Genomic DNA, 24,864 nt, shown 5'->3' with positions numbered 1-24,864 from the left:
ATGTGCGCTGACCCCCATTTTTTGGTTTTGGATCCAGGTTCATTTTTGTGTTTTGGATTTGTAAAACCACCCTCAAGTGTTTTGGTTTTGGAAAATTTTTAAAAAACAGCTAAAATCATGTAATTTTTGCAATCAAAAACCCGAAATTCAGATTTAAAATTCGAATTCCGAACCGCAGGAAGATCAGAACCGTGACTCGGATCTGTCCGGACTTCACGAAACTCGGGTGGATTTGGATTTCTGGAGAAACGAACAGCACACCTCGACAACAAAAACATTTATTGCAAAACAAACTAGTCTTAGAACTGCATGTCACTAACGGGAACCCATGGGACTTATTTACCAATCAATTAGTTTGCATTAATATAGTGCAATAAGAGCAAAAGTCTAGCTGGTTGCTTTGGTTTCAGGCAAATTTACACCTTTGAGCAATGATCATAAATAACCCCCATTGTGCGGCTTTCTGTAATCGCTATCTGCTAAACAGAAAACCGTATGAAAAGTAATTATGTTAATCTTAAATGTCATACTTCCTCAGACGAATTTCTTTCATAGCCCATGAAAAACAAAATTTTGAAAGCGTCTGTAGGAGGCTAAAGAAAGGCCCTTTGTCTGGGTTAGTGCTCAGACCATTGGTCAGTATGTAGAAGTACTCTTGTGTTTTACGCCAGCTTTCTTTTATGAAAATGAATTCATTTGTTCATAACCCCAGAGCTTATACTTTTTTGGAAGTAGCGACCGGACTTTTCTGTCTCACCGTAAAGATGATTCAACACAAAGCTGCACGAACCTGCACAATCCAAACTAATAGGTGTTCAAAGCACCAAACACAACAGTGAGGCCGTCACTACAATAAGGCAGCTGTATTACGCTTTCATCTAAGGATTGTCTCTGCCTTTGTCTTCGATATGTTTCTGTACTGGAAAAAACGGGGAGCTTACGAGCTTGAAACGCTCCCTACCTCTCTGACGGAACTGGGATACAGTGCTGTGGAGCGCTTCTCTTGGAGTTCATCCCTCGACATTATTGAGGATCTTGCGGGTAGGTCATCGGGGGGGGGGGGTTGTTACATTTTGTGGTCAGCAGAAAAAGGTGAACAAGTCACTTTTATGTAAATATAAATAAGTGACATTTATATGAACATAACAAAAACAAAAACTGGAAGGGAATATTGAAAAATAATATACTCACATGCACAATCTATTATACATAATTTAAAGTATACCTTAAATATACTGGGATTAGATGTACTAAGCCTTGAAGAGTGATAAAGTTCCAACCAATCAGCTCCTAACTGTCATTTTACAAGCTGTTGGAAAAATGAGTTAGGAGCTGATTGGTTGGTATTTTATTTATCTCCTCTTTATCACTTTGCAAAGGCTTAGTACATCTACTCCGCTGACTTACACGTCACCATTTGTTGTCCCCCACAACGGCTGTTTAGCAGAGCTCCTCACAGAGGCTGGTGGCTTTCTGCGGCATCCCGTAGACATATTTTCAGACAAGAGGACCAAAACATGTATACATACATATATATAGCACCGTAATACCAAAAAACAGGAAGATCTAACTATACTGAGCAGCCCTGGGACTTCCATGACGGAGATACGCCTTTTTTGTTTAAGACATTGCTCGGTGATACCATGTACACATGTGTTTTCGATCATAAATGTGTCATTTTGCGTCACCAGTTTGCGTCCCACTCATGTTAATCACACTAATATGCAGAGAGATACTGATCTAGCTTAAACTTAACTTTTATGTTTAGTAGAATGTTGACGAATGAGTAACACTAATTAGCATAAGGGGGCTACAATTCCTTCCGCATTGCGTGCACAGGACTAACTGTGTATTCGCCCGTATGCTGAGTTTTTAACGCATCTCGGACCGCACCTATCTGTACGCTTGGCTTCAGACGTCATTATTATCAGAGTGCGCTTACATCAGCCCTATGCTAGGTGCACAATAATGTATCGTAATTCTATGTACTATACACATAGTTCTGCTTAGCCCGGAATTACGTTGACACGCCCTCAACGAACTTTACCTATCCACGAACATCCCGCTAACACCCAGTTACGCCCCGTACGTTGCATCTGGGTTACATGCGACTCTGCACCGCCTGAGTGTGTGCGCAGATCCGTAGCATGCGCAGTACAAAAAAACGACTAGCGTTCAACTCTACATCAGCCAAAGAGACAGCCGTGGGGCCTAGGGTACTAAAGCGACGCAGGGTTACACCCCCTATAAAATCAGTGGAAAATACAATGTTTGCCGGCTGCAAAGGTGGACATTGGTCTTTCTCAGCAGCTGTCCTGGCCCTTGCTGGGCCTCTCTAACGGGCCAAGGCCTGGGTAATTAGTCTATGGTAATTAGTCCACACCCCCAAATTTCATCGCGCGCGACGTAAGGGCGCATTATTAAGGGCCGGCACAGGGTGCTCCAACCCCTGGAGCTGGCCCTGTAAGTACATACATAGCGCGGAGGTCAGAGTGAAGCTATGGGGTCTATTCATGAAGAACATGAAGTGGTTAACGAAAGATATCACTATATATTGCATCACGTCGATGAGATATATAGCGATGTTTAGTAGCCATTCATTTACACTGATCTGTCCGGCGTCTTTGTGCGCTATCCGGCCCTTCCACGATACCCAGAAGCAGTGAGAAGACAGACATATAACGGGTGCCTGATATCTCTGCTTCTCACTGCACATGTGCCGGCGTCTGAGAGCAGCAGGTCACGTCAGACCTGCTGCAAAGGACGCTGGGCAAAAGGGTGCGGAGCCAGCGCCGGGTGCCGGGAAGAGGAAATGTTCAGTTCCCTGCTCTGTTTGGTTTGCAGTACATATTACACTGTTGAGGAACGGAAAGCTGAACTTTCCATTCTTCTATGAGTCGCACTCACCATACAAAAGTATGGCGATGCGATTCCTACACGAAGCGGGGGTGTCACTGGAGAAGGAATACCCTTCTCCACGGTAACCCCCTGTATGAATTTCCGAAGGCGGTGAAAAGCCCTGTTTTCAGCTAAACAGGGCTTTTCACTGCTCTATGAATAGAACCCTATGGGGCCTATTCATCATCACTTAATTGTCACAAAAGCAGGTGAAAAAGCAAATTTTCACCTGCAATTGTGACAATTAAGTATTCGGGCCGGCGAAGCAGGAGATATCACAGATATCTCCTACTTACCTTCCGTTTGCGGAATGGCCCGCTGTCCCCATACACTAGTATGGAGACAGAATTTATCAAGCTCCGAAAATATTATATTTTTGGAGCTTGACTGCAGGGGCATTCGCCATCTTCAGATGGCGAATACCACCGCTTGAAGTTCGCAACCCATTCTTCCCTATGGGAAGAAGGGCCGGGTTGCGAGAATGGATCCTTTCGGATCCCTCCGCCCCTATCCGGCTCCTTCCGCCGGTCGTCGGGGCTCATGTGCGCATGCTTGACCTGTAGGTCACGCATGCGCAACGCCGTCACTGCTCCGACAGGAGCAGTGAAAAGATTCACTGCTCTGAAAAGCTGCACCATGCCAGAGCAAAGCTGAATTGCTCCGGTGGCCGCGACCAGTTGGAATGTTAATTATCGGGGTCCTTTCAGACCACGATAATTAACATCATGAATAGGCCCCTTTATTACTACGTGGAAATGTTGGATGTACAGTGGGCTGTTACTTTTAGTTCAGTGAGTGGTAATTTTTGAAAAATTGTACATTTAGGATAACTTTGTATACCTTCAAATGTGGCCGCATCTAGCGATTTTCCCTATACTGCGCATGCTGCCCGGGTTCCATATGCATGTTTGCGAATGTACGCCATATTCATAGCGTTGCGCTTCTCAGCTGTTTCTCTGTGGCTGCTAAATGGGCATTTCTGGATGGTAACAGGTTGTAACAACGTGAGCGCACGAAAGAGAACTCCTGTACGGGTGTGTTGTGGGACTTGTAGCCAGAGTTACTTGCTATTCCGAGCCGCGAGTGGTGCCAATTATAATGATATGGCTGCTCTCGCGTGGAGAAGAGTGGGGCAGTAGATATGAATGCATCAGGAGATGCATAATGAGGGTATGCGGTCAAGAAGCCAGCGGTCGAAATGCCAACCGCCGGCTTCCCGACTGTGAAATCTCGGCTTGGGTCTTACTCGGCAGTTTTCAGGGGATCGTAACAGCCAGGCGGATAATCCAGCTATTCAACCTGGCAGTGTCCTATCTATGATTCAAGCCTGTAGTTACATTAATCATCCTGACAATTCATTACCAATTGTTGCTCTTTATGAACTGTGTGAATGCAGCCTGCAAAGTCTGCTGTTACTATTAATAAGTTAACACCTGAAACCCATTTACAATTGGGAGATTAATGCAGATTTCTTTGTTACTTTGGAGGTTATGGTCAGGTTATTTCTGTAATAAGCTTCTGTGTGCAATAATTTGTATCTTTCTACTGCAGGGTCCATAGGGCTCCACAGTAGACCTTGGGGTATAGGTTGATGACGTCAGTCATCGAGCACCTCAATAGTTAAATTTGTGCTCCCAGGAGGCACCGGGCTCCTCTCCTATACCCCGCCCCCCAGGCCAAAGGCACCTCAGTTTTGTAGGTGCTCGGCACGGAGTCGTGTCACTTCAAGAAGGGCTGCGTTGACAGCCCAGAAAATAGTTGTTTTTTACTGCCACTCTGAGACCCCGCCGGCGCTGAGACACTGGCACTGCGCTAGGGATTGCGATGGGTGTCTGGGGGTTTTGGCTAGCAAAAGCCCCCAGACGTCCAGGACTGTGGCCGGACATCACGGGAGATATTCAGGTAAGCAGCGGGCGCCCGCTGATAACATAGTTCATTTACTTCCCAGGGCTGGAGGTTCCCTAGGAAGTGGCTGCGTGTGGCACCAGGCACGGCGCCTGCGCTGTCACTAGACCACCAGGGATAGGGGGCCACAACGTGCGGACATTGTGGCATCCAAGGGGTTAATAGCACGCCAGGGGTGCGGGCCTTCCCTGTATGGCACAGCCGGCCCCTCCCCGCTGCACTGCGCGCCTCTCCACAGCGGTTTGGCGGTTGCAGGCAGCCATTTTAATGTGCATAAAACGCTAGTCTCACAGAGAGCTGCGGAGCCTGGGTCCTCCCACATGTATGTAGCACTATTCCTACTAGACACAAGGTCTAGTTAGTTGATAATAGTGCAGTATAGTGCAGGTTTTCCTGGCATTGTATGTGTCTGTTGCTAACGCTGACTGTAAAACTCTTTCTCTGTCAGCCATTTTAGCTATCCCTGTACTTTCTCTGTCACTAGCCCTTACGGTGACAGTGCTGCTGAGGGATCAGATTACTTCACAGTTCAGTGGTGAAGGCGGAGCCTAAACTGAGCTGGGGAGTTTGACACATACATTCATTATGTCTGGCAGAGATTCTGCTCAGGCTGATATCCCCCTTACACAGTCCTGCAACAGGTGCTTTGCTGGACAAAAGGAGGGAGAGATTATTGTGGGAGGATTGTGTACCCTGTGTACCAGAAATGCAGGATTACCTGCTGGGCCTAGCTCTTCTCAAGAGCCGCCCTGGGCTTGTTTTGCACAAGCACTAACTACCCTGATGGGTCGGCTTGCTGCACCTCCAGTGGTCCCACAATTGGGGTACGCTCCACAGGTTGCTATGCCATCTACGTCACAGGGGATTCCCCGACAGTTGGTTGTGGCTCATAATATGCCCTTACAACCTACTCCCTACCAGACTGAGCCTGTTTGGGTTAATACTCTCTCCAATACGGTGAAAAACCTGATGGAGGTTTTACAGGGGGAGTCTTTCCAGCGCCCTGCTAGGAAGGAGGTACTTGTCTTCCCAGTCCACGTATTATCAAGATGATGTGTCGACTGATGATGGGGAAATTCAGGACTTATCTGATACAGAGCTCCCTCAAAAGGAGACGGAGCCTAAGTCCAAAATGTATGTACACGGCCTCATTCGTGCAGTCCGTGTGGCTATGGATATTTGGGATGAGGAAACCCCAGCAGCCAAATCCAAACATGCTTTCTTTAAGGAAGTGAAAAGTTCAGCAACTGCTTTTCCCCTGTAGGATCAGTTAGTTGAACATCTGGAAGAAGCCTGGAAAACTCCAAGCAGGAGGTTTCAACCGCAAGAAACGGTTGGAAGCCACTTATCCATTCGCGGACAAGTATTTCTCTAAATAGGAAACTCCTCCTCAGGTGGATTCTCATATTACACGCCTTGTCAAAAGTGCGACACTTCCTTTGCCGTCCATGTCATCATTTCATCGGCTGCAGTGTCAGCTAGACGCTCTCTTTGGTTGCGATCTTGGAGAGCGGATGCTGATTCCAAGAAAGGGTTAGAAGGTTTACCCTTTAATGGCCAGGTCTTATTTGGGCCAGATTTGGACTAAATCGTGGACACTTTGGCTGCTTCCAAGTCTGCCGTTTACCTTCGGCCCCAATGCCATCAGGATCTGGAACTCAGTCCTTTCGGACTTTCCGTCCTCAGGGTAAGGCCAAGGTTCAGTCCTTTCCCAGATCGTCAGGAGCTAAGAAGGTCACAAAGCCCAAGAAGCAGGATTGGAGTACCAGGCGTCCAGCTGCCAAGCCCGACGTTAAACCCTCAGCCCGACGGGGCGGGCCTCTCCTTGGGGAACATCAAGGTGGGAGGCCGACTTCTTCAGTTCACCCAGTGTTGGTGGCATACCACAACAGACACTTGGGTAAGGGAAGTGGTCTCTCAAGGGTACGCCCTTTCCTTCCAATACAGACCACCTCATCAATTCTTCCCTACGGGACTTCAGATGGATCAGGAAAAGGCATTGGAACTGCAGAAAGTTATACGATCTATGCTCCACCAGGGAGTTATAGTTCCGGTACCTACTCCCCAGTGGGGAATGGGCTATTATTCCACTCTCTTTTTGGTTCCAAAACCGAATGGTGCATGCAGGCCTATCCTAAACCTCAAGTTCCTAAACAAGTTTCTCCGAGTGCCTCGGTTCAAAATGGAAACCCTGCGGGCAATTATACTGGCTATGGAACCTGGGGATTTTATGGTGTCTCTGGACATTCAGGATACCTACACCTGCATGTCCTGATAGCTTCGGCTCACCAGAGGTACCTCAAGTTCGCAGTGTTGCAACAACACTTCCAGTTTCAGGCCCTGCCGGACTGTGCACGGCACCCAGGGTTTTCACCAAACTTATGGCAGTGATGGCGGCCCATCTGCGGCTGCAGGGGGTCCGTCTGTTGCCCTACCTGGACGACCTACTATTGCTAGCCAGATCTCCGGAATTACTTATTCAGCATCTACAGCTGACAATAACAGTGCTACAAAGCCACGGTTGGTTGATGCCCTCACAGAGGATGTTACATCTTGGGGCATTGTTGGATTCTCAACAACAGAGGATTATCTTGACCAGGGACAAGATAACCACGCTGCAGCAGTGGGTTCGCAGCTGCCTGCACAGTCGCCGGGTGTCGATTCACTCGGCAATGCAGTTACTGGGCTCCATGGTGTCGACCTTCGACATGGTGGAGTGTGGCCAGTTCCATTCCCGACCTCTACAGACACTGATTCTTTCCAGATGGGACGGATCTCCATGCCGGATACGAACCCAGACATTGGTACAGTCTCTGGAGGTACGTCTGTCTTTGACTTGGTGGCTCCACACAAGTCACCTTACCAAGGGCCGCACCTTTTGGATCCCGGAGTGGGTCCTTCTGACAACGGACGCCTGTCCCCGGGGTTGGGATTCAGTGACGGGTTCACACCTCTTCCAGGGTAGGTAGACAACAGAGGAGTCTGTGCTTCCAATAAACATATTGAACTCAGGGCGGTTCTAAGGGCTCTTCAGCAAGCAAGGCTCATACTTCACGGAAAACCCGTGCAAGTCCAGTCAGACAACGCCACCACAGTGGCCTACATAAACCGCCAAGGAGGCACTCGAAGTCAGGCGGCACTAATGGAAGTGTCCCGCATCCTGACTTGGGCGGGGGAAAATGTCCCAGCCATATTGGTGGTGTTTATCCCGGGAGTCCTGAACTGGGAAGCGGACTTCCTAAGCCATCACGATGTACACCCAGGGGAATGGTCACTTCACCAGGAAGTATTTCAGCTGCTGGTGAACAAGTGGGGACTTCCCGAAGTAGATCTAATGGCATCTCGGCACAACCACAAGTTGCCAAGGTACGGCTCAAGAACAAGAGACGTGGGGGCTCTGCTAGTAGATGCTCTGTCGGTCAAATGGATCTTCCAGTTCACGTATCTGTTTCCTCCATTCTCCCTTCTGCCTCGGGTGACTCGGAAGTTCAAGCAAGGAGGTATGCTACTGCTACTGCTGGTAGCTCCAGCGGGCCCAGACGTCACTGGTATGCAGATCTTCGGAGTCTATCCATAGACACTCCGATGCTGTTGCCTCAACGTCCGGACCTGTTGTCCCAAGGTCCTTGCCTCTACCCGGACCTGAGTCGTCTGTCTTTGATGGCGTGGCTCTTGAGACTGCCGTCTTGAGTTCCAGGGGTTTTTTTTCCAGCTCGGTGGTGAACACCATGCTCAGAGCTTGCAAACCTGCTTCTGCAAGAATGTATCACAGAGTGTGGCACACCTTCTTTGAATGGTGTCGCCCCAGAGATTATAATCCCCAAACATTTGGATTATCCAGGATTTTGGCATTCCTACAGGCGATCTTAGATCACGGTCTTCGCCTTGCTTCTCTGAAGGTGCAGGTTTCTGCCCTGTCAGTACTGTTTCACCGTAGGATTGCTACTCTTCCGGATGTACACACCTTTATGCAAGGTGTGCTTCGTATCCAACCTCCCTTTATCGTACCGGTGGCTCCTTGGGATTTGACTGTGGTCCTTAGGGCTCTACAAGGACCGCCATTTGAACCAATGGGCTCAATGGATTTAAAATGGCTCAGAATTAAAACTGTGTTTCTTCTAGCCATTGCTTTGGTCAGAAGGGTGTCAGATTTGGGGGCTCTTTCATGTTGCCCTCCCTTTCTGATTTTTCATAGGGACAGGGCGGTTCTTCGTACTCGCCCTGGTTTCCTACTCCAGCTTCCGCATTAATGAGGAAATTGTAGTACCAGCTTTTAACTCCCCAGACCTTTCAGCTGGTGAGGCCTCTTTGGATGTGTTACGTGCTCTACAAACTTATATGGACCGTACCAACTCATTTCGGAAGCCGGACTCGTTGTTTGTCCTTTTTGGTTTCCCAAAGAAAGGACGGCCTGCCACTAAGCAGACTTTGGCAGGCTGGATTCGCCTGGCAATTTCAGAGGCTTACCTTCATGAGGGCCTTCCTGTACCGTCCTCTGTTAAGGCTCATTCTACTCTTTCTGTGGGTCCTTCATGGGCAGCTCGTTGTGGCGCCTCTGCTGTTCAGCTGTGCAAGGTGGCCACGTGGTCTACTGTCCATACATTCTTAAAGTGTTATGCATTTGATACCTTTGCCTCTCAGGATGCTTCCTTCGGGCGGCGGATTCTCCTTTCTGCACAGGAGCGTCCCCACCCTTAAGGAGACTGCTTTGGGACATCCCCAAGGTCTCCTGTGGAGCCCTATGGACCCTGCAGTAGAAAATAAGAGATATGGTAAAACCTTACCTTTGTTATCTCTATTTCTATGAAGTCCATAGGGATCCACAGGACTCCTGCACCTGTGCTGCAGATGGGCTGTGTTCTGGTCACCGGTTTTCCGTCTCCTTCTGTATGTGAGAATGTGATACTTGAGTGTTCCAGAATTTCTTCCTTCTCTCTTCTCCTCCTCCGGCCATTGGCTTGTTATGAAACTGAGGTGCCTTGGCCTGGGGGCGGGGTATAGGAGAGGAGCCCGGTGCATCCTGGGAGCACAAATTTAACTATTGAGGTGCTCGACGACTGACGTCATCAACCTATACCCCAAGGTCTCCTGTGGATCCCTATGGACTTTGTAGAAATAGTGATAACAAAGGTAAGGTCTTACCATATCTCTTATTTTATTCAGGTCAGGACGTACAGTAAGGCGGAGGGGGCATTTGCCCTGTGCCCCTAGGCACAGGGGCACAGGGCAAATGCTGTATCAAGTTTATATGTTTAATTGCATTTATTAATAATGTTGTGCTAAATTCTATTTGAAAAGGCATCATAATTTATCAGAATGACTAAGGACCTGTCTTGTTATCCTAATTACACTGTTTGCACACAATATGCAGTCATAATGCTATACTGTGTAATATATGCAAAAGAGAATACCTGAAACCCATTTACAATTGGGAGATTAATACATATTTCTTTGTTCCACTCTAAGATATGGTTAGTGCATTTCTATAATTTATTTGTATCCTTATTTGGGTCAGGATGTACGACAAGGTGAAGTGGGCATACAGGCAAAAGACAAACACAACCACATTTCACATCCGATGGGAATTGTATTCCCTGCTGCAGTCCTAATTAGGTGGCATCTCCAGGGGCCGTGCTGCACTTACGAGGACTCGCCATTACTGTACTTGCTCACCCGTCTTCTGCCTCCCCAGGCGTAACGAACAGAGGGCCTGATTCAGAGCCGCTCGTAAGCGGCCGCTCGTTCGCTCCGAGCGATATTCGCACATCTGCGCATGCCTATGGATTGTAATGCACATACGCCAACAAGTCAGTGTGGTTGGAAATCGTGTGCTCGCAAAATAGCGAACGCCTGCTAATTTGAGTGACAGGATGAGGCGTTTGTGGGTGGTAACAGGGGAAGGTGCTTGAAAACGGGGAGTGGAGATCCGAACGCAGGCGTGCCAAACGGTCAAAACGGGCGTTTTAAGGGTGTGCATAATTAACAAAGCAGCGTCATCGACCACGTCACTTGGTTGTCTTTTAGCCTGAACTGCTCGCAAGATTGCGGTAGGAAAATGCTACAAGAATAGCGAGCAGTTCATACGCCTTTCGATGTACTCGATTAATCTAATAAACAGCGGAGATGACGTATGATGCGAGCGGCCAAGGGGCGTCTTTACAAAATAGCGAGTGCATGTTTCGAACGCTCGCTCAGACATAGAGGCGTCAACAGACCGCAAAGAGCGAGCGCTTAATTTAAATATCCAGCCCCTTTTTCAGAACGAGCGGCCGCAAATAGCGTCCGGCTCTGAATCAGGCCCAGAGAGACTGAGAAACGCACAAATACACATATGGAGGCATTTTATTGTGCATGCGTAGTGCGGACATACGTATATTTATGCCACAGATATTGACGTACGCGTTACCTTAAATTACGCCCAGTATGTTCAGAAAATATGTTAAAATTGTATATAAAATGACCCTTGTCAATGGATGCCAACATTATTCACTAACTCAAATGTTCTGGGATCGGTATGAAATACCGCTGGACGCAAATGACAGGCGTCGGGATCTCGACGCCGGTCATTAGACCCCTGCCGGGATTAGGCAGTCGGGAAGCCGGCGGTCGGCATTTCGACCGTCGGCTTCCTGACTGCATACCAATGTTCCATATCTAGATGTGTTTGTCAATATTGATGAACAATTTTAAGAATTCTTTCATGATATGATAGTTTTGGAGGCAAAAGATGCCCACTATTGACCTCCGATGTGTGGCTATCACATTATCACATTCAGGGGTTTATTTATCAAGCAGTGAAAAACTTAGAGTAGTGGAGAAGTTGCCCATGGCAACCAATCGGCTCCTACCTGTTATTTTATAGACTGTACTTGATAAATGTTACTTCAAAGCTGATTGGTTGCCATGGGCAACTTCTCCACTGGTCCACTTCTTTAAGTTTTTCACTGCTGGATGTGTGGGCAGCGTTAAATAACATATTTCCAGTAAGATTCACAGATAGACAGTATATGTAACCCATACTTGCTTACATTTCCTACCTCGCTTCCACAAGACGTGGAGATGTGCTTAACTATTGTGCAAAAGATTTTTATATTTTTTTTATATAAAGATATAACTAGGCTTGACATATCATTCCTTTAATTCGGGACACATGTGAATTACACAGGTTCTGTGGCTAAGTAAAACCAGGTGAAATGTCCCAAAGTAAAGGAATGAGGTGGCAAGCCTAGATATAATATATATTTGATTCATTGGACATGTCTTGAATTGTTCTGCTTTATTTTATTTAAGCGCTAATTAAATAATAATAATCCTTTGTCTATAAAGCACCAACACATTATGGACCTCATTCAGAGTCGGGTTTGAGCGCCGATGCGCTCGTAACCGACTCGATGGTTTGGCCTGCGCACGTGCAGCGGCCACACTGCGTGTGCGCAAGCCCCGGAGCAACAGAGAAACTCTGTCGCTCCGGAGCTCGTAATCAGGCCCTCAGTATCGCCGGCCCCCCTCTAAGTGCCTAAACCTAACCCCCCCTTCCCCACAGCCTAACCCTAAGTCTCCGGGAGGGGGGGGTGCCTAACCCTAACCTGCCCCCGGGGGTGCCTAACCCCCCCTTCCCCTAGCCTAGCCCTAACCTCCCGGGGGGTGCCTAACCCTAAGTCCCCCCCCCGGGAGCCCCTAACCTAACCCTCCCCCCCTTGCAGCTGTCCACTCCTGGCGCCCGGCTTACCTTTGATCGGAAAGCCGGGTGTCGGGTTCTCGGCGTAGGTCTAATGACAAACGTCAGGATTTAGATGCCTGTCATTTGTACCTTGCCAGGATTAGACAGTCGGAAGAAGGCGGTCGGGATTTCGTCAGTCGGCTTCCCGATTGCTTTGCTATATTTAATGTACTTCATGCTGTACTTTGTAGAAAATACTAGGGCATAATGATGGGACATGTAATGGGTGGTGTGTTCCCATTCTTCTATTATTATTATTATTACCAGTTATTTATATAGCGCATACATATTCCACAGCGCTTTACAGAGAATATTTGTCTATTCACATCAGTACACTTTTACATTTGTAACCCCCCCCCCTAAAAAAAACTAAAAATCTCGTGTTTGCGCCTCACTACGGGCAACTAAATCAGTTCCCAAAACAAAATGCATCAGTCTGAGTTATTTAATTTTGCTGAAATAGTTGGCGCGGTATACAGCTTTGAAGGATTAGAATAGGGCCCCTCTAATGAGTCTAAAAACACAGTACAGGCTAACATCCAGTGGCACATTTCTACATGCACTATTTATATGTTATCTGTAATCTGCTATTCATTATTAAAGAGTGTGTACCATGTTCCAAATTACACATTACAAAGCAACATGATTTTCTGCTGAATTAAAAAGTCATTAAAGTTGGATTCACCAACACACTCAGAGACTGAGTTCATCTGAGCGTGCAGGAACATGAAAGCCAATTACACACTTTAACAGGGTTTATAAAATGGTGTTTTCAACTTTTAATAACAAATTCTGTGAAATATTCTTAAAATCTTTATATTGTCTCCATTTTAGTCACCCTGCTCAGATTTCCCAGTACTACACACCCATTGGTTTGTAGATAGGAAGCTGAGTAACTTGTAAGCATGCATTTTCCTTAGCTGTACTCTTACAAATATGTATCTCCTTTTCAAAATCTCTCTGGAGTGCAGAGCGGTATGGCTGACCATCACACAGACAGACTCACAGCTTTCAGCATGTGATGTGATAGCAGGGACAGGGGGGAAGAAGAGTAAGGATACTGAATTTAAACCTCTATACGCTCCTGCCTATACCTTCTAAAACCTGCCTATACCTTCTAAAATTGACGATATTTGCGTACGCAGTCATACAGTAAATAAATGCCTTCCAACGCACAAAGGTTATTATTCAAGCAAAGTACATATAGTTACACGCTGTGATCTAAATACAATTTAGCGCAAATAAATTATACAGACCCAAGGTACAGTTATACATACGCACGCGCTCTGGGACCAGTTACCGGCATCAACAAGAAACCTCCGTCAATCAGCATCAGCAAGAAGACTCCAGATTGGGGTCAGAACACACATATATATATACCCTTACAGAAATAGACTATACAATAGAGAGGTTTGTTGCGATCCCATTGGTTCTCCATCACGGTGCTTCTGTTACAGGACATTTAACAGGTTGATTCAAATGGACACAGACCAGCCTCCGACAGCCTTTTGTCTCCGTTTTCCCGCCTCATGCAAATCTCAGCTGTTAATTTTACCAAGTACATTTTAGTGTTTTAACTCTGTACAGTCCATAAGTTGAGAATGCTTGTTGCGATCTTCTCACCGATGATACCGGAAAGCTGTTGAGAAAGTGTAGATCAGTATAACACCAAACACGATTTGCTTATCACGTATTAAACCTTAGATGCAGAAAACAGTCATTTCTTTACACGCTGGCATTGTGAATGAATCATGTAATAATAATCCTTTTTGCGCTACGGAACTATTGCTTCAAGTGTATGTATGCAAGGGAGAACGACACTAAATAGCGTTGTGCGTCTGGGGGTCTGTGGGGTACTTAGCGAGCAGCACTAAGCTGGAAAGGTATCTCTGAGTGTATGGGACTAAGGGCCTGATTCAGAGCCGGACGCTATTTGCAGACGGTCGTTCTGAAAAAGGGGCCGGATATTTAAATTGAGCGCTCGCTCTTTGCGGTCTGTGGACGCCTCTATGTCTGAGAGAGCGTCCAAAAAATGCACTCGCTATTTTGTAAAGATACCCCTCTGCCGTTCGCATCATACGTCATCTCCTGTATTTATTAGATTAATCGGGAACATCGAAAGGCATCTGAACTGCTTTAAGTGCTTGTGGTAGGATTTACTTCCCGCTATCACTGCGAGCAGTTCAGGCTAAAAGACAACCAAGTGACGTGGTCGATGACGCTGCTTTATTAATTATGCACTCCCATTAAACGCCGTTTTGACCGTTTGGCATGCCTGCGTTCGGATCTCCACTCCCCCGTTTTCAAGCACCTTCCCCTGTTACCACCCACAAATGCCTCATTCTGTCACTGAAATTAGCAGCCCCTCGCTGCTTTACGAGCGCACGATTTCTGACCGCAATGACTGGTTTGCGCATGCGCATTACGACCCATACGCATGCGCAGTTGTGCAAACATCGCTCGGAGCGAACGAGCGGCCGCTTATGAGCGGCTCTGAATCAGGCCCTAAGTTGGTAGTGGTTGTGTAGGGATCGTTACAAAGCTGAACGTGCTAATAATTAGCTATTTTGCGTTGTGCACTGTTTAACATCGCGTGTATGTGTTAATGTGAATGCAGGGAAAACACCACTAATTTGCTACTATTTTGCACTGTTCATTATTTAAGTTCGTGGTGATTCTAATGTGTCGGAAAGTCATTTTTATGTATGTTAAACACTGTTGGTATGTGTTTGGGGAAGATTGTTAAAAAGCTGGCCGTGCTACTTATTAGCAATTTAGCATTGTGTTTTGTGTGCTATGTGTTTGACAAAATGGCGCTGTGTGACCTATTTCTAAGATGGAGTCTGGTTGCCATTCGCAAGATGGCGTCGCTCCAAGCTAATTTTACACTGATTCTGTCTCAGCCACTAAACCAGCTTCGACAAGAGGGATGATTTTACAGTGCAAACAGAGGGCCTGATTCATACCCGGTCGCAAGCTCTGAGCAGGGGCGTATCTATACTTTGGCCAGGATGGCACTTGCCAGGGGCGCCGGCCGCCAGGGGGCGCCACCTGGCAGTGCCACCATAGCAATACATGCGCTCTGCAGTGCTGAAGACAGACAGGTTATGGTGTGCTGGGCACCCGCTGGAAAGGATAGGCAGGTAGGGTGCGGGTGGCCACAGCCACACTGAGCACAGAATGCTGACCCGGCAGCTGCTGAAAGTTTTGTTTGCCGGGTGCCCGCTGCGGTGTATATCAGCGGCGCACCTGGCTGTCCTCACTTGCTGCTGTGAGGGTTGTGTATATAGATCCCCTTCAGTAGGTACATCCAGGGCCGCCATCAGGGGGGGACCGCCGGGCCTCAAGTCCCGGGCCCTGTGGGAGGGGATAGAGAGGGGGCCCGGGTAGCAGCACAGCTGCAGCAGCAGCAAGTAATGGCAGAGATGAAGATACAAGTCAAGCAGGGCGGCCACAAGCCAGTCTGAGATCGCGGAACGGCAGCCAATCAGGAATGGTCGTAGTGGACACTCCTGATTGGCTGCCGGCCCAAGAGCTGTGATTGGCTCGCGGCCCGGCACAATAAGCTCAGCAAACGTCAGCATCATATTCAATATCTGCTGTCCTGGCTACTGCTCACCACTGCCACCCGGGGCCCCATCTCTCTCCAGTCCATTCTTCAAAAGCAGCCAGAGCGGATTCTAACTGGCTGGCTGCACCAGCGCTGCCAACTGAACACACCACTAACCAGGTATTCCCTGACCTTTACGTGCTACCCTCCCCCCCAGTTCAGCCAGCCTGTCCACCCCCATGTTCCAGCCAGCCTTCAATGCCCTCTGCCTCCCCCCCTTGTTCAGTCAGCCTTCTTAGCACTGCCCCCACCCCTTTTACAGCCTTCTCTGCCCAGTACCTCCCCCCATAGCTCAGCCAGCCTGCTCCCCCAGTCCAGCCAGCATTGCTTTCCCTGACCAGTCCCCCCCCCCCCTAGTCCAGCCAGCCTACCCTGTCCCCCCTCTTCCCTCTCCCTTGCCCAGCCAGCCTTTCCCTGCAAAGTGTCCTACACTCACCCTTCCTTTTGGCTTTATATGTGGATGCTTTTACAGTGTATTTGTATTTGTGGGTCACACATATATTATAATATATATATATATATATATATATATATATGATATAATTTGCATTAATGTTGATTTCACACATTATAGATGGATAGATAGATTTTGGTTTTACGCACCAATTGATGTCCCACTCCCACACCTCTACTCCATCCATCCCGGGGGGGAGGGGGCCCTACCTATTTTGCCAGTACCGGGCCCCACGATTTCTGATGGCAGCCCTGGGTACATCTACGGAAGGGGATCTATCCACAACCCTGCTGTGAGCTCTGCTCTGCCTCGCTCGGCTCCCGCATGGTGCAGTGACTCATCTCCCAGTGCAAGGGATCGAGGAGCTGTTCGGCGCCGCACAGCACTGTGAGGTGACAGGTCAGTCTCTTCTTGTTAGTGTTGGCAGGGTAGGGGGTGGTGGTGTGTGTGTGATATTAACAGGTCAGTGACAGTCTCTTGTTAGTGTTGGTTGGGTGGGGGGTGTGTGTTTGTGTTAACAGGTCAGTCTCTTGTGTGTGTGTTTGTAAGTATGTTGTGTGTATGTTATGTGTGTGTATGTGTGTATGTATGCTGTGTGTGTGTTTGTAAGTATGTTGTGTGTATGCTATGTGTGTGTGTATGCTATGTGTGTGTGTGCATGTATGCTGTGTGTGTGTATGTTATGTGTGTGTGTGTTTGTAAGTATGTAGTGCGTATGTTATGTGTGTGTATGTGTGTATGTATGCTGTGTGTGTGTTTGTAAGCATGTTGCGTGTATGTTATGTGTGCGTGCATGTATGCTGTGTGTGTGTTTGTAAGTATGTAGTGTGTATGTCATGTGTGTCTGTATGCTGTGTGTATGTTTGTAAGTATGTCATGTCTGTATGTTTATGTGTGTATGTATGTATGCTGTGTGTGTTTGTAAGCATGTCGTGTGTATGTTGTGTGTATGTCATGTGTGTATGTATGCTGTGTGTGTGTTTGCAAGCATGTTGTGTGTATGTCTATATATAATATATATAATTATTGAACACCCCCCCCTACAGTGTGGTAGGGGAAAATGCGAGGGGGGGGGGGGCGCTGTCCCTTAGCTTGCCAGGGGCTCTCAGACCCCTAGATACGCCCCTGGCTCTGAGCGCTCGCAACCGGGTCAATGGTGGCCCACAGCGCATGCGCAAGACGGAGCCGGCTCCGTCGTGCGCAGGCGCGAGACCCGGATAGCGATGGGCACTCCGTTGCTCCGGGTCTCGCACCAAAGGGGGCGAGCTGTCGATCTTGGCGGGCCGAGGGGGTGGCTGCCCAAACGGAGGCGTTCCCATGAGAACGCCTGCCATTTGGGGGCGGCCCCACTGACATCACAAGTGATGTCAGTCGAGAGCTTCCGGCTCTGTTAGAGCCGAAAGCTCTCTGGGGCTTGCGATGGGCGAGACCCTACCACAAGGGTCTCATCACAAGTCCGATGGTCGCAATGGTCTTGACCATCGCGACCATCCTGGCCACTCGCAATAGCAGTGGGTGGTCACCCACAGCTATGCAAGCGGCCAAGGGGCCGCTCCAAAGAAAAAAAAGCCCGGCCCTGATTCATAGCGAGCGCTCTGTTAGAGCGAGCGGCTCTGAATCAGGCCCAGAGCTCAGAAGGATGTTACAAAGCCTCTCTGGGGCTGATTCACAATTACTGGGAGTCTGCGCGTGCACAGCACCCATTCTGCAAGTGTGCAGAATGCGTCCTGCGTAATCGCACGCAGCCCCTTCTATGCCTCTGCCTGATTGACAGGCAGAGGCATTTAAGGGGCGGAGCGGGGGCGGCCAGCACTCCTGTTTTCCAGGAGTGGCAAGGCCAGGGACTGCATCGATGGATGCACTTTCCCAGCCTTGCAAGCCGGCCAGCCTGAGTAAGCCTCAAGGCCCAGTGCCATCCACCGCGATGGTGATCCCAGCCTGCGACCTCAGTGTCATACACCTCCTGCTGTATTTGCATCCTGCGTGCAGCTTTGCAATTCCGTCCGATGCTGAATCACCCCCTCTGCTCACTACAGCTTGTGATTCCTGAAACTGAGAAAAACGCTAAAGAATTATAAATGATTAATAACAGCCTAAAAAAATACAAACCACAGAAAAAAATATTAACAACCTATATTCTTCTTATAGCTTTCCACAGTGACTTATGTTAAAAATTATTATTTTTTTTGTTTCAAGTTTAGTAAAAATGATACTATGGAAATTGTAGCGCTATAGGGGCCTATTCATGATGTTAATTATCGGGGTCCGAACGGATAATTGACATTCTAATTCGCCGCGGCCACTGGAGCAATTCATCATTGCTCCGGCGCGGTGGCAGCTGATGCGAAATCAGCTGCCCCCGTGAGTGGCTTCACTGCTCTTTTTCTGCTCCTACAGGTCACGCATGCGCACAAGAGCCCCGACGTACGGCGGAAGGAGCCGGACAGGGGGGGAGGGATCCAAAAGGATCCCTTCTCGCAACCCGTACCTACTTCCCATAGGGAAGAGCGAGTTGCGAACCCCAAGCGGGGGTATTCGCCATCTGAAGATGGCGAATGCCCCCGCAGTCAAGCTCCGAAAATATTATATTTTCGGAGCTTGGTGAATTCTGTCCCCATATGGGGACAGCGGGCCATTCCGAAAACAGAAGGTAAGTAGGAGATGTCTGTGATACTAGTGTATGGGAACAGCGGGCCATTCTGCAAACAGAAGGTAAGTAGGAGATATCTGTGATACTAGTGTATGGGGACAGCGGGCCATTCCGCAAACAGAAGGTAAGTAGGAGATATCTGTGATACTAGTGTATGGGGACAGCGGGCCATTCCGCAAACAGAAGGTAAGTAGGAGATATCTGTGATATCTCCTGCTTCACCTTCTTAATGAATGGCCCGAATACTTAATTGTCACAATTGCAGGTGAAAATTTGCTTTTTCACCTGGTTTTGTGACAATTAAGTGATGATGAATAGGCCCCATAGTGTCAGCATAGAGTATTGTCTATGCTCTGCTTAGCTATAGTAACTCTTAGGGCTAGGCTGCAGGGAAGGGGGGGTTTAGGTTTAGGCACTTAGAGGAGGGTTAGGGTTAGGCACTTGGGGGAAGGTTAGGGTTAGGCACCCCTAAGGGAGGGTTAGGGGGGGAGGTTAGGTTAGCAAATAGAGAAAATACTTACCTGTAGGGATCTTCACTGCCGGTCCTCCGCTGTCGGAAGGTAAATCATATGATCCCGTCATGCATCCTTAACGATTTCCAGTGCATCGTTAAAGAGATTACCTGCAGTAGGTAAGATCTGAAGATACAATTAACGATCCACGGAACCTCGAAATCGTGCAGATAATCGTCTACTGTGTGGGCACCTTAAGGATGCAAATTTCCAGTTGTATCTTTTGCCCGCTAGCACAGGGTAGGTACAAGTACACACTGATAATGATAGCTAGCAACAATCCAAGTGTACCAAGCGGACGGGACGGTATCTGCACCGCAAGTTGTGTACAATTCTGCATACCGGCCAATACACACACATATCTCCATGAACGTAATGTGGCAGCACATGTGCTCGATTTCCACTCTGCAACAGGCTCTAAGTGTATATATTTAGCAAAGAATTCCAGAGAAAAGAAATGAAAACCAAATTATAAATTGAAAACATAATAATATATTGTCAATCCCAACCTAGAGAATCCTATAGTCTTATTTATTGAACAGAACAATACTGTAATTCTTGCAACGTTAATGTCCAAATACAGAAATTGAGGCATCAATGAAAGTATTTGTGTTCTGTTCTTCCTCTGCCTCCCTGCTGGGTTATTGTCTTACTTCACCCTTATGAAAGAATGTCTTGTTTGCTTGAAATATTATTCATAAAAGGGCAACAAAAATGAAAATGTATCACGTCTGTGCCCAATGAAAGTCTGCCGCAAGCATGTGAGTTCTCTTTGGAAGACAGCAGTGTACAGTTCTTAGTCACATTTGCAAATGGCCTAATCTGTAGGCGGCAAAGCCATCAATATGCACATAGCTCCGAAGAATAAGGGACGTTTTTCTGCTGGGGATAATGGTAGATTCCATAACTTGACAGTCGTGAAAATATTTCCCTATCTGGGTGCAATGTTTGTTTGCAGGTCTGGAATCTACGGTATAGGCCCAGGGAGGTGCAGGGTGTAGGGCAACTGGTAGGTGTGTATATATTCAGAGCCGTAGCTAGACTTTTTGGTGCCCTGTGCCAGAAAGTGAATTGGCACCCCCCTCATTTTTCAAAGGGATATAATGCACCCAAAAATGGGCCATGGCTTCATGGGGAAGGGCCAGGGAAGAGATAGGAGAGGCCAGGAGATGCTGGGGATGAAATAAGAGGAAGCTACAAGCAAGAATTATAAAAAACAGAAATTTGACAGGCCCAAACAGCGCCCCCTGCCCTATGGTGCCCTGTGCGATGGCACCGGCCGCACTACCCTAGCTACGGCCCTGTATATATTCATTATTAATTTTATTCTTTGTAGTTGGTTTATGCTGTCCATTTGTTCAGAGAGAACTATGAAAGAAGGCTTGCTGATTGGACAGAAATGGGTATCAAAGGAAAGTCAGGGGGCTGGTGCTATAACTGTATAGGCAATAGCTGTTTGCTTATACAGGTTGAGTCTCCCATATCCAAAATGCTTGGTACCAGGGGTATTTTGGATAACAGAATATTCCGTATTTTGGAATATATGCATATCATAATGAAATATCTTGGGAATGGGACCCCAATATACACACAGGATGCATTTATGTGTTATATACACCTTATACACAGCCTGCAGGTAATTTTATACAATATTTTCAATAATTTTGTGGCTCAAGCAAAGTTTGTGTACAGAATTGAAATTAATTTATGTTTCATATACACCTTATACACACAGCCTATAGGTCATTTTATACAATATTTGTAATAATTTGTGCCTTAGACAAAGTTTGTATACATTGAACCATCAAAAATCAAAGGTTTCATTATCTCAGTCATGCCAAAATTATTCCGTATTTCTGAATATTTGGATATGGGAGACTCAACCTGTAGCATGACCAAACCAAAAATATTTGGGGCTTCCTATGTAAATGAATGGGTGTGGTCTTCTTTGCTTACCTGACTAGTTATTCATAAGAAACATTCATGAAATGATCATTATTATAAGTACAGAACATATTACCTGCAGCAATGTCCTGCATGTTATACCCAGCACATTACACAGGTGTACGTGCAGAATTTTACACAGTGTCCTACTAGTATATTATTCATCCGCATATTGAGTACTAGCTGGGATACTCACCATTGCCCGGGTTGAAGAATGGACCTTAAAGTACATCTGCAGCCTTTATTTTTTACATTGCAGACCATCATTGGAGGTCATGGCATATGAAAATGTGCTTGGAGGAAATGAGTAACTGTCAGTGCAGGTGCAGTGTGACAGTTGATCCTCTGGCTCACTGCTCTTCTGATGGAGCTCTGCCTGTCTCCCACTGGTACATATCAGCCTGTGCCTTCACATCAATGCAGTTTTAGGCCCTGGAAGACATCCTGAGTGAACTTGCTTAAACCAAAATTTCAAATCAGAGACTCTACGGCCTACTTGGTGGGAACCATGTAGATCTCAATGGCCCTGATGAACTTCAAACATAGCCAAAAACCTAATCCTGGTCAAACTACACCACCTTGCCAAATTTGGTGGAGCTAGGTACAAAACTCTGGCCGTGCATAAAAGACAGACAGACACACACTTTCTCTCTTATTATATAAATAAACTCAACTCTACATATAGAATGTAACACACTCTTACGTCCAACATACAATACAACCGTTTGCAGTGTGCAGGTCTCCAGGGTGTATCCTAAAGAGAAGCATCGGGTTGTAATTCCTGTCACCATAGTGACTGTAAGGCTTGCTCTCATTACCTCCATTTCTGCAGTGTGGGAATCCTCCTCATCCCAATAATATTGGCCATCAGTTGAGTTGACTTAGATGTCCGACATGACGAACCTCAGTTACCTCAGTACAGGCAACATTTGCTGTTGCACAAAATGTCTAGACTAGACATTACTGAACTCCCTAAACAAACTACAGACATGGTAACTTTCTTACCAAATTCCTGGAATGTTTTTCATCCAGAATTTGATAGGACATGCTGGAAAACTCAGTTGGCCAATAACCATGACCAGCTGACAGCATCAATATGATCCAGTGGTTTGACCTGAGAGCTAAACAACTGTATCTGTCTAATTTGAACACCCTCATTGCTGAACCGGTGCACCCCTTCAGGGCAACAGCAGATCTATACAGTAAGTCTATAAGAGGATATGTATCAAGCTTCCTAAATAGTGGAGAACTGGACAAGTTAAGCAACCAATCAAGTTAATAGCAACCAATCAGTTTTGACATAACATTTATCAAGTACATTCTATAAGATAATAGGTAGAAGCTGATTGGTTACACTGGTCATTCTTTAGAGGGCTTGAAACATCTCCCCCATAGTCTTGTCTAGCAAACTCATAGTCCATAACACTAGGCTGGGGAAGTGGTTGCAGGACCATGACAGTGAATTTGGTTTAGTGCGGTGGCTTCCCTAGTCATCAGATCACCACCCAATGGCTTATCTCTGGGATAAGATAAGACCAGCTGATCTGAGTACAGATCCATCACCAGCTACTGTATTTGCACCAAGTATTATTATCATTTATTTATATGGCGCCACAAGTGTTCCGCAGCGCCTTACAAACTACATAAACAAATAGATTGACCAGTGACTTACAGTACAATACAGGACATTAATAATATACATTGCTACATTTGCGACCATAACACCCAGATAAGCAACAGAGCAAAGCAACTAACTGTTAGGTGCCCTAGTGGGGAGTAAGAAGTAGATGAAAGTAGGAAACGGAGAAGCACAAGAAGGTAGAGGGCCCTGCTCGCAAGAGCTTACATTCTAAAGGGGAGGGGCAGACAACCAGGTGTGATACAGATGGGGTAGACAGGGAGGAAGGAGCATTTATGGGACAGTATGGGACACTTTAAAGTCCTAATGGGCACAGCATTCCAGTACCATACTTTTGAAACAATGTCAATTTTTAACTTGATGAATTGTTACTGTTCTTAGTGCAAATGACTTTCAGGTCCGGTTTAAATTAGGCTGGATACTTACCGTGCGAGGAAAAGGACTTATAGCCTCCGAGTTTTACTCCTGGAGCTATTCAATTAGATTTTCCTCATGTGGCAAAATCTGCGGCTGATGCGTGTTAACCCATAGATTCTGGGATTTGTGCCTGGAACTGTTGGTCAACGCATTCGCAGCAGCTGTGATAAGGACAGAAAACCCTACGTACCGCAGATTGCTGCTCGAGCCTCTGGAGAGGAGAACAGAAATCCCCGTTAAGTGCAGCCTGCGGCTTTTCGCAGTTGCAATTGCATAGCCCCATTCACTTCTTTGAGGCTAGTTGAAGCTTCAAGACAAATTAAATCCTGCCCTTAAAGTGCCTCTTGTTTTTGTCTTCACGACTCCATTACTGATATCTGACGGGAACATAAAAATTTGGTTAAATTATATCTAGTAAAGTTTAATTTTTTTTTTTTGGGGGGGGGGGGGGGGCGGATTCCAGAATATCTAGTCTGCTGTAGATCTTCTATTTTCTAACCCGTACTTATGAAAACACCTGCCATCCTGATCCGGCTCCTCTCTGCATGTTTTTACTCCTATTTCAATATGAAACCTCTCAGTTTAATAACATTCAAAGCTCCCTCTCCGACTGCCCATCTTAAGAGATTCCCTGCAAAATAAAGATGTGATAACCTCTGCTGAAAATCTGAAATCCAGGGTTGACAACCTCAGCCGTGATTGAACAGAGCATCTCTATCAAAGCCCAGGACTTGAGATGCTAAATCTCCAGAAATGTTCTCAAACACTATCATTTTAAACAATATTACAACTATTAAATCTCCCTCCTTGTAGCAATTCCCTCCTGGATCTCCAAGAGATTTTTCTTTTTATCTGCGTGACACAGTATTACTAAAACATCAAAAGGATCGTTGGGAGAATTTTTTCCTTCTTTTTCATCCTAAATTCCCTGGGCACATTCTTTTTCAGAATAATTTAGAGATGAAAGTGACCTGGTAAATTAAATTCCTAGTAATTACACTATGCTGTTATTATTCAGCATTGCATCGCCGTAGTGTTAGAGACGCAAAGCAGGCGACAAGCAGCTTCTTTGCCACTTAGCAATCTTGTACAAATATTTTGATTAATTAGGCTTC

At 46.7% G+C, this 24,864-nt stretch overlaps 1 protein-coding gene across 1 annotated transcript in view; it reads left to right on the top strand.

The window, feature by feature from the left end:
- Nucleotides 1-735: 735 nt before the first annotated feature.
- PLEKHG5 (pleckstrin homology and RhoGEF domain containing G5) overlaps nucleotides 736-24,864 on the top strand; it is a 419,500-nt gene continuing 395,371 nt past the window's right edge. Inside the window, exon 1 of the mRNA XM_088447753.1 lies at nucleotides 736-1,041. Coding sequence (XP_088303879.1) covers nucleotides 909-1,041 — 133 coding nt within the window. The 5' untranslated portion in view covers nucleotides 736-908. The remainder of the gene's footprint in view (nucleotides 1,042-24,864) is intronic.

Source organism: Taudactylus pleione, unplaced genomic scaffold (assembly GCF_031769625.1).
Source record: "Taudactylus pleione unplaced genomic scaffold, aTauple2 ptg000437l, whole genome shotgun sequence".
Lineage (NCBI taxonomy): Eukaryota > Metazoa > Chordata > Amphibia > Anura > Myobatrachidae > Taudactylus > Taudactylus pleione.
The sequence above is the reverse complement of the archived record's forward strand: the minus strand, read 5'-3'. Positions and strand labels throughout refer to the sequence as shown.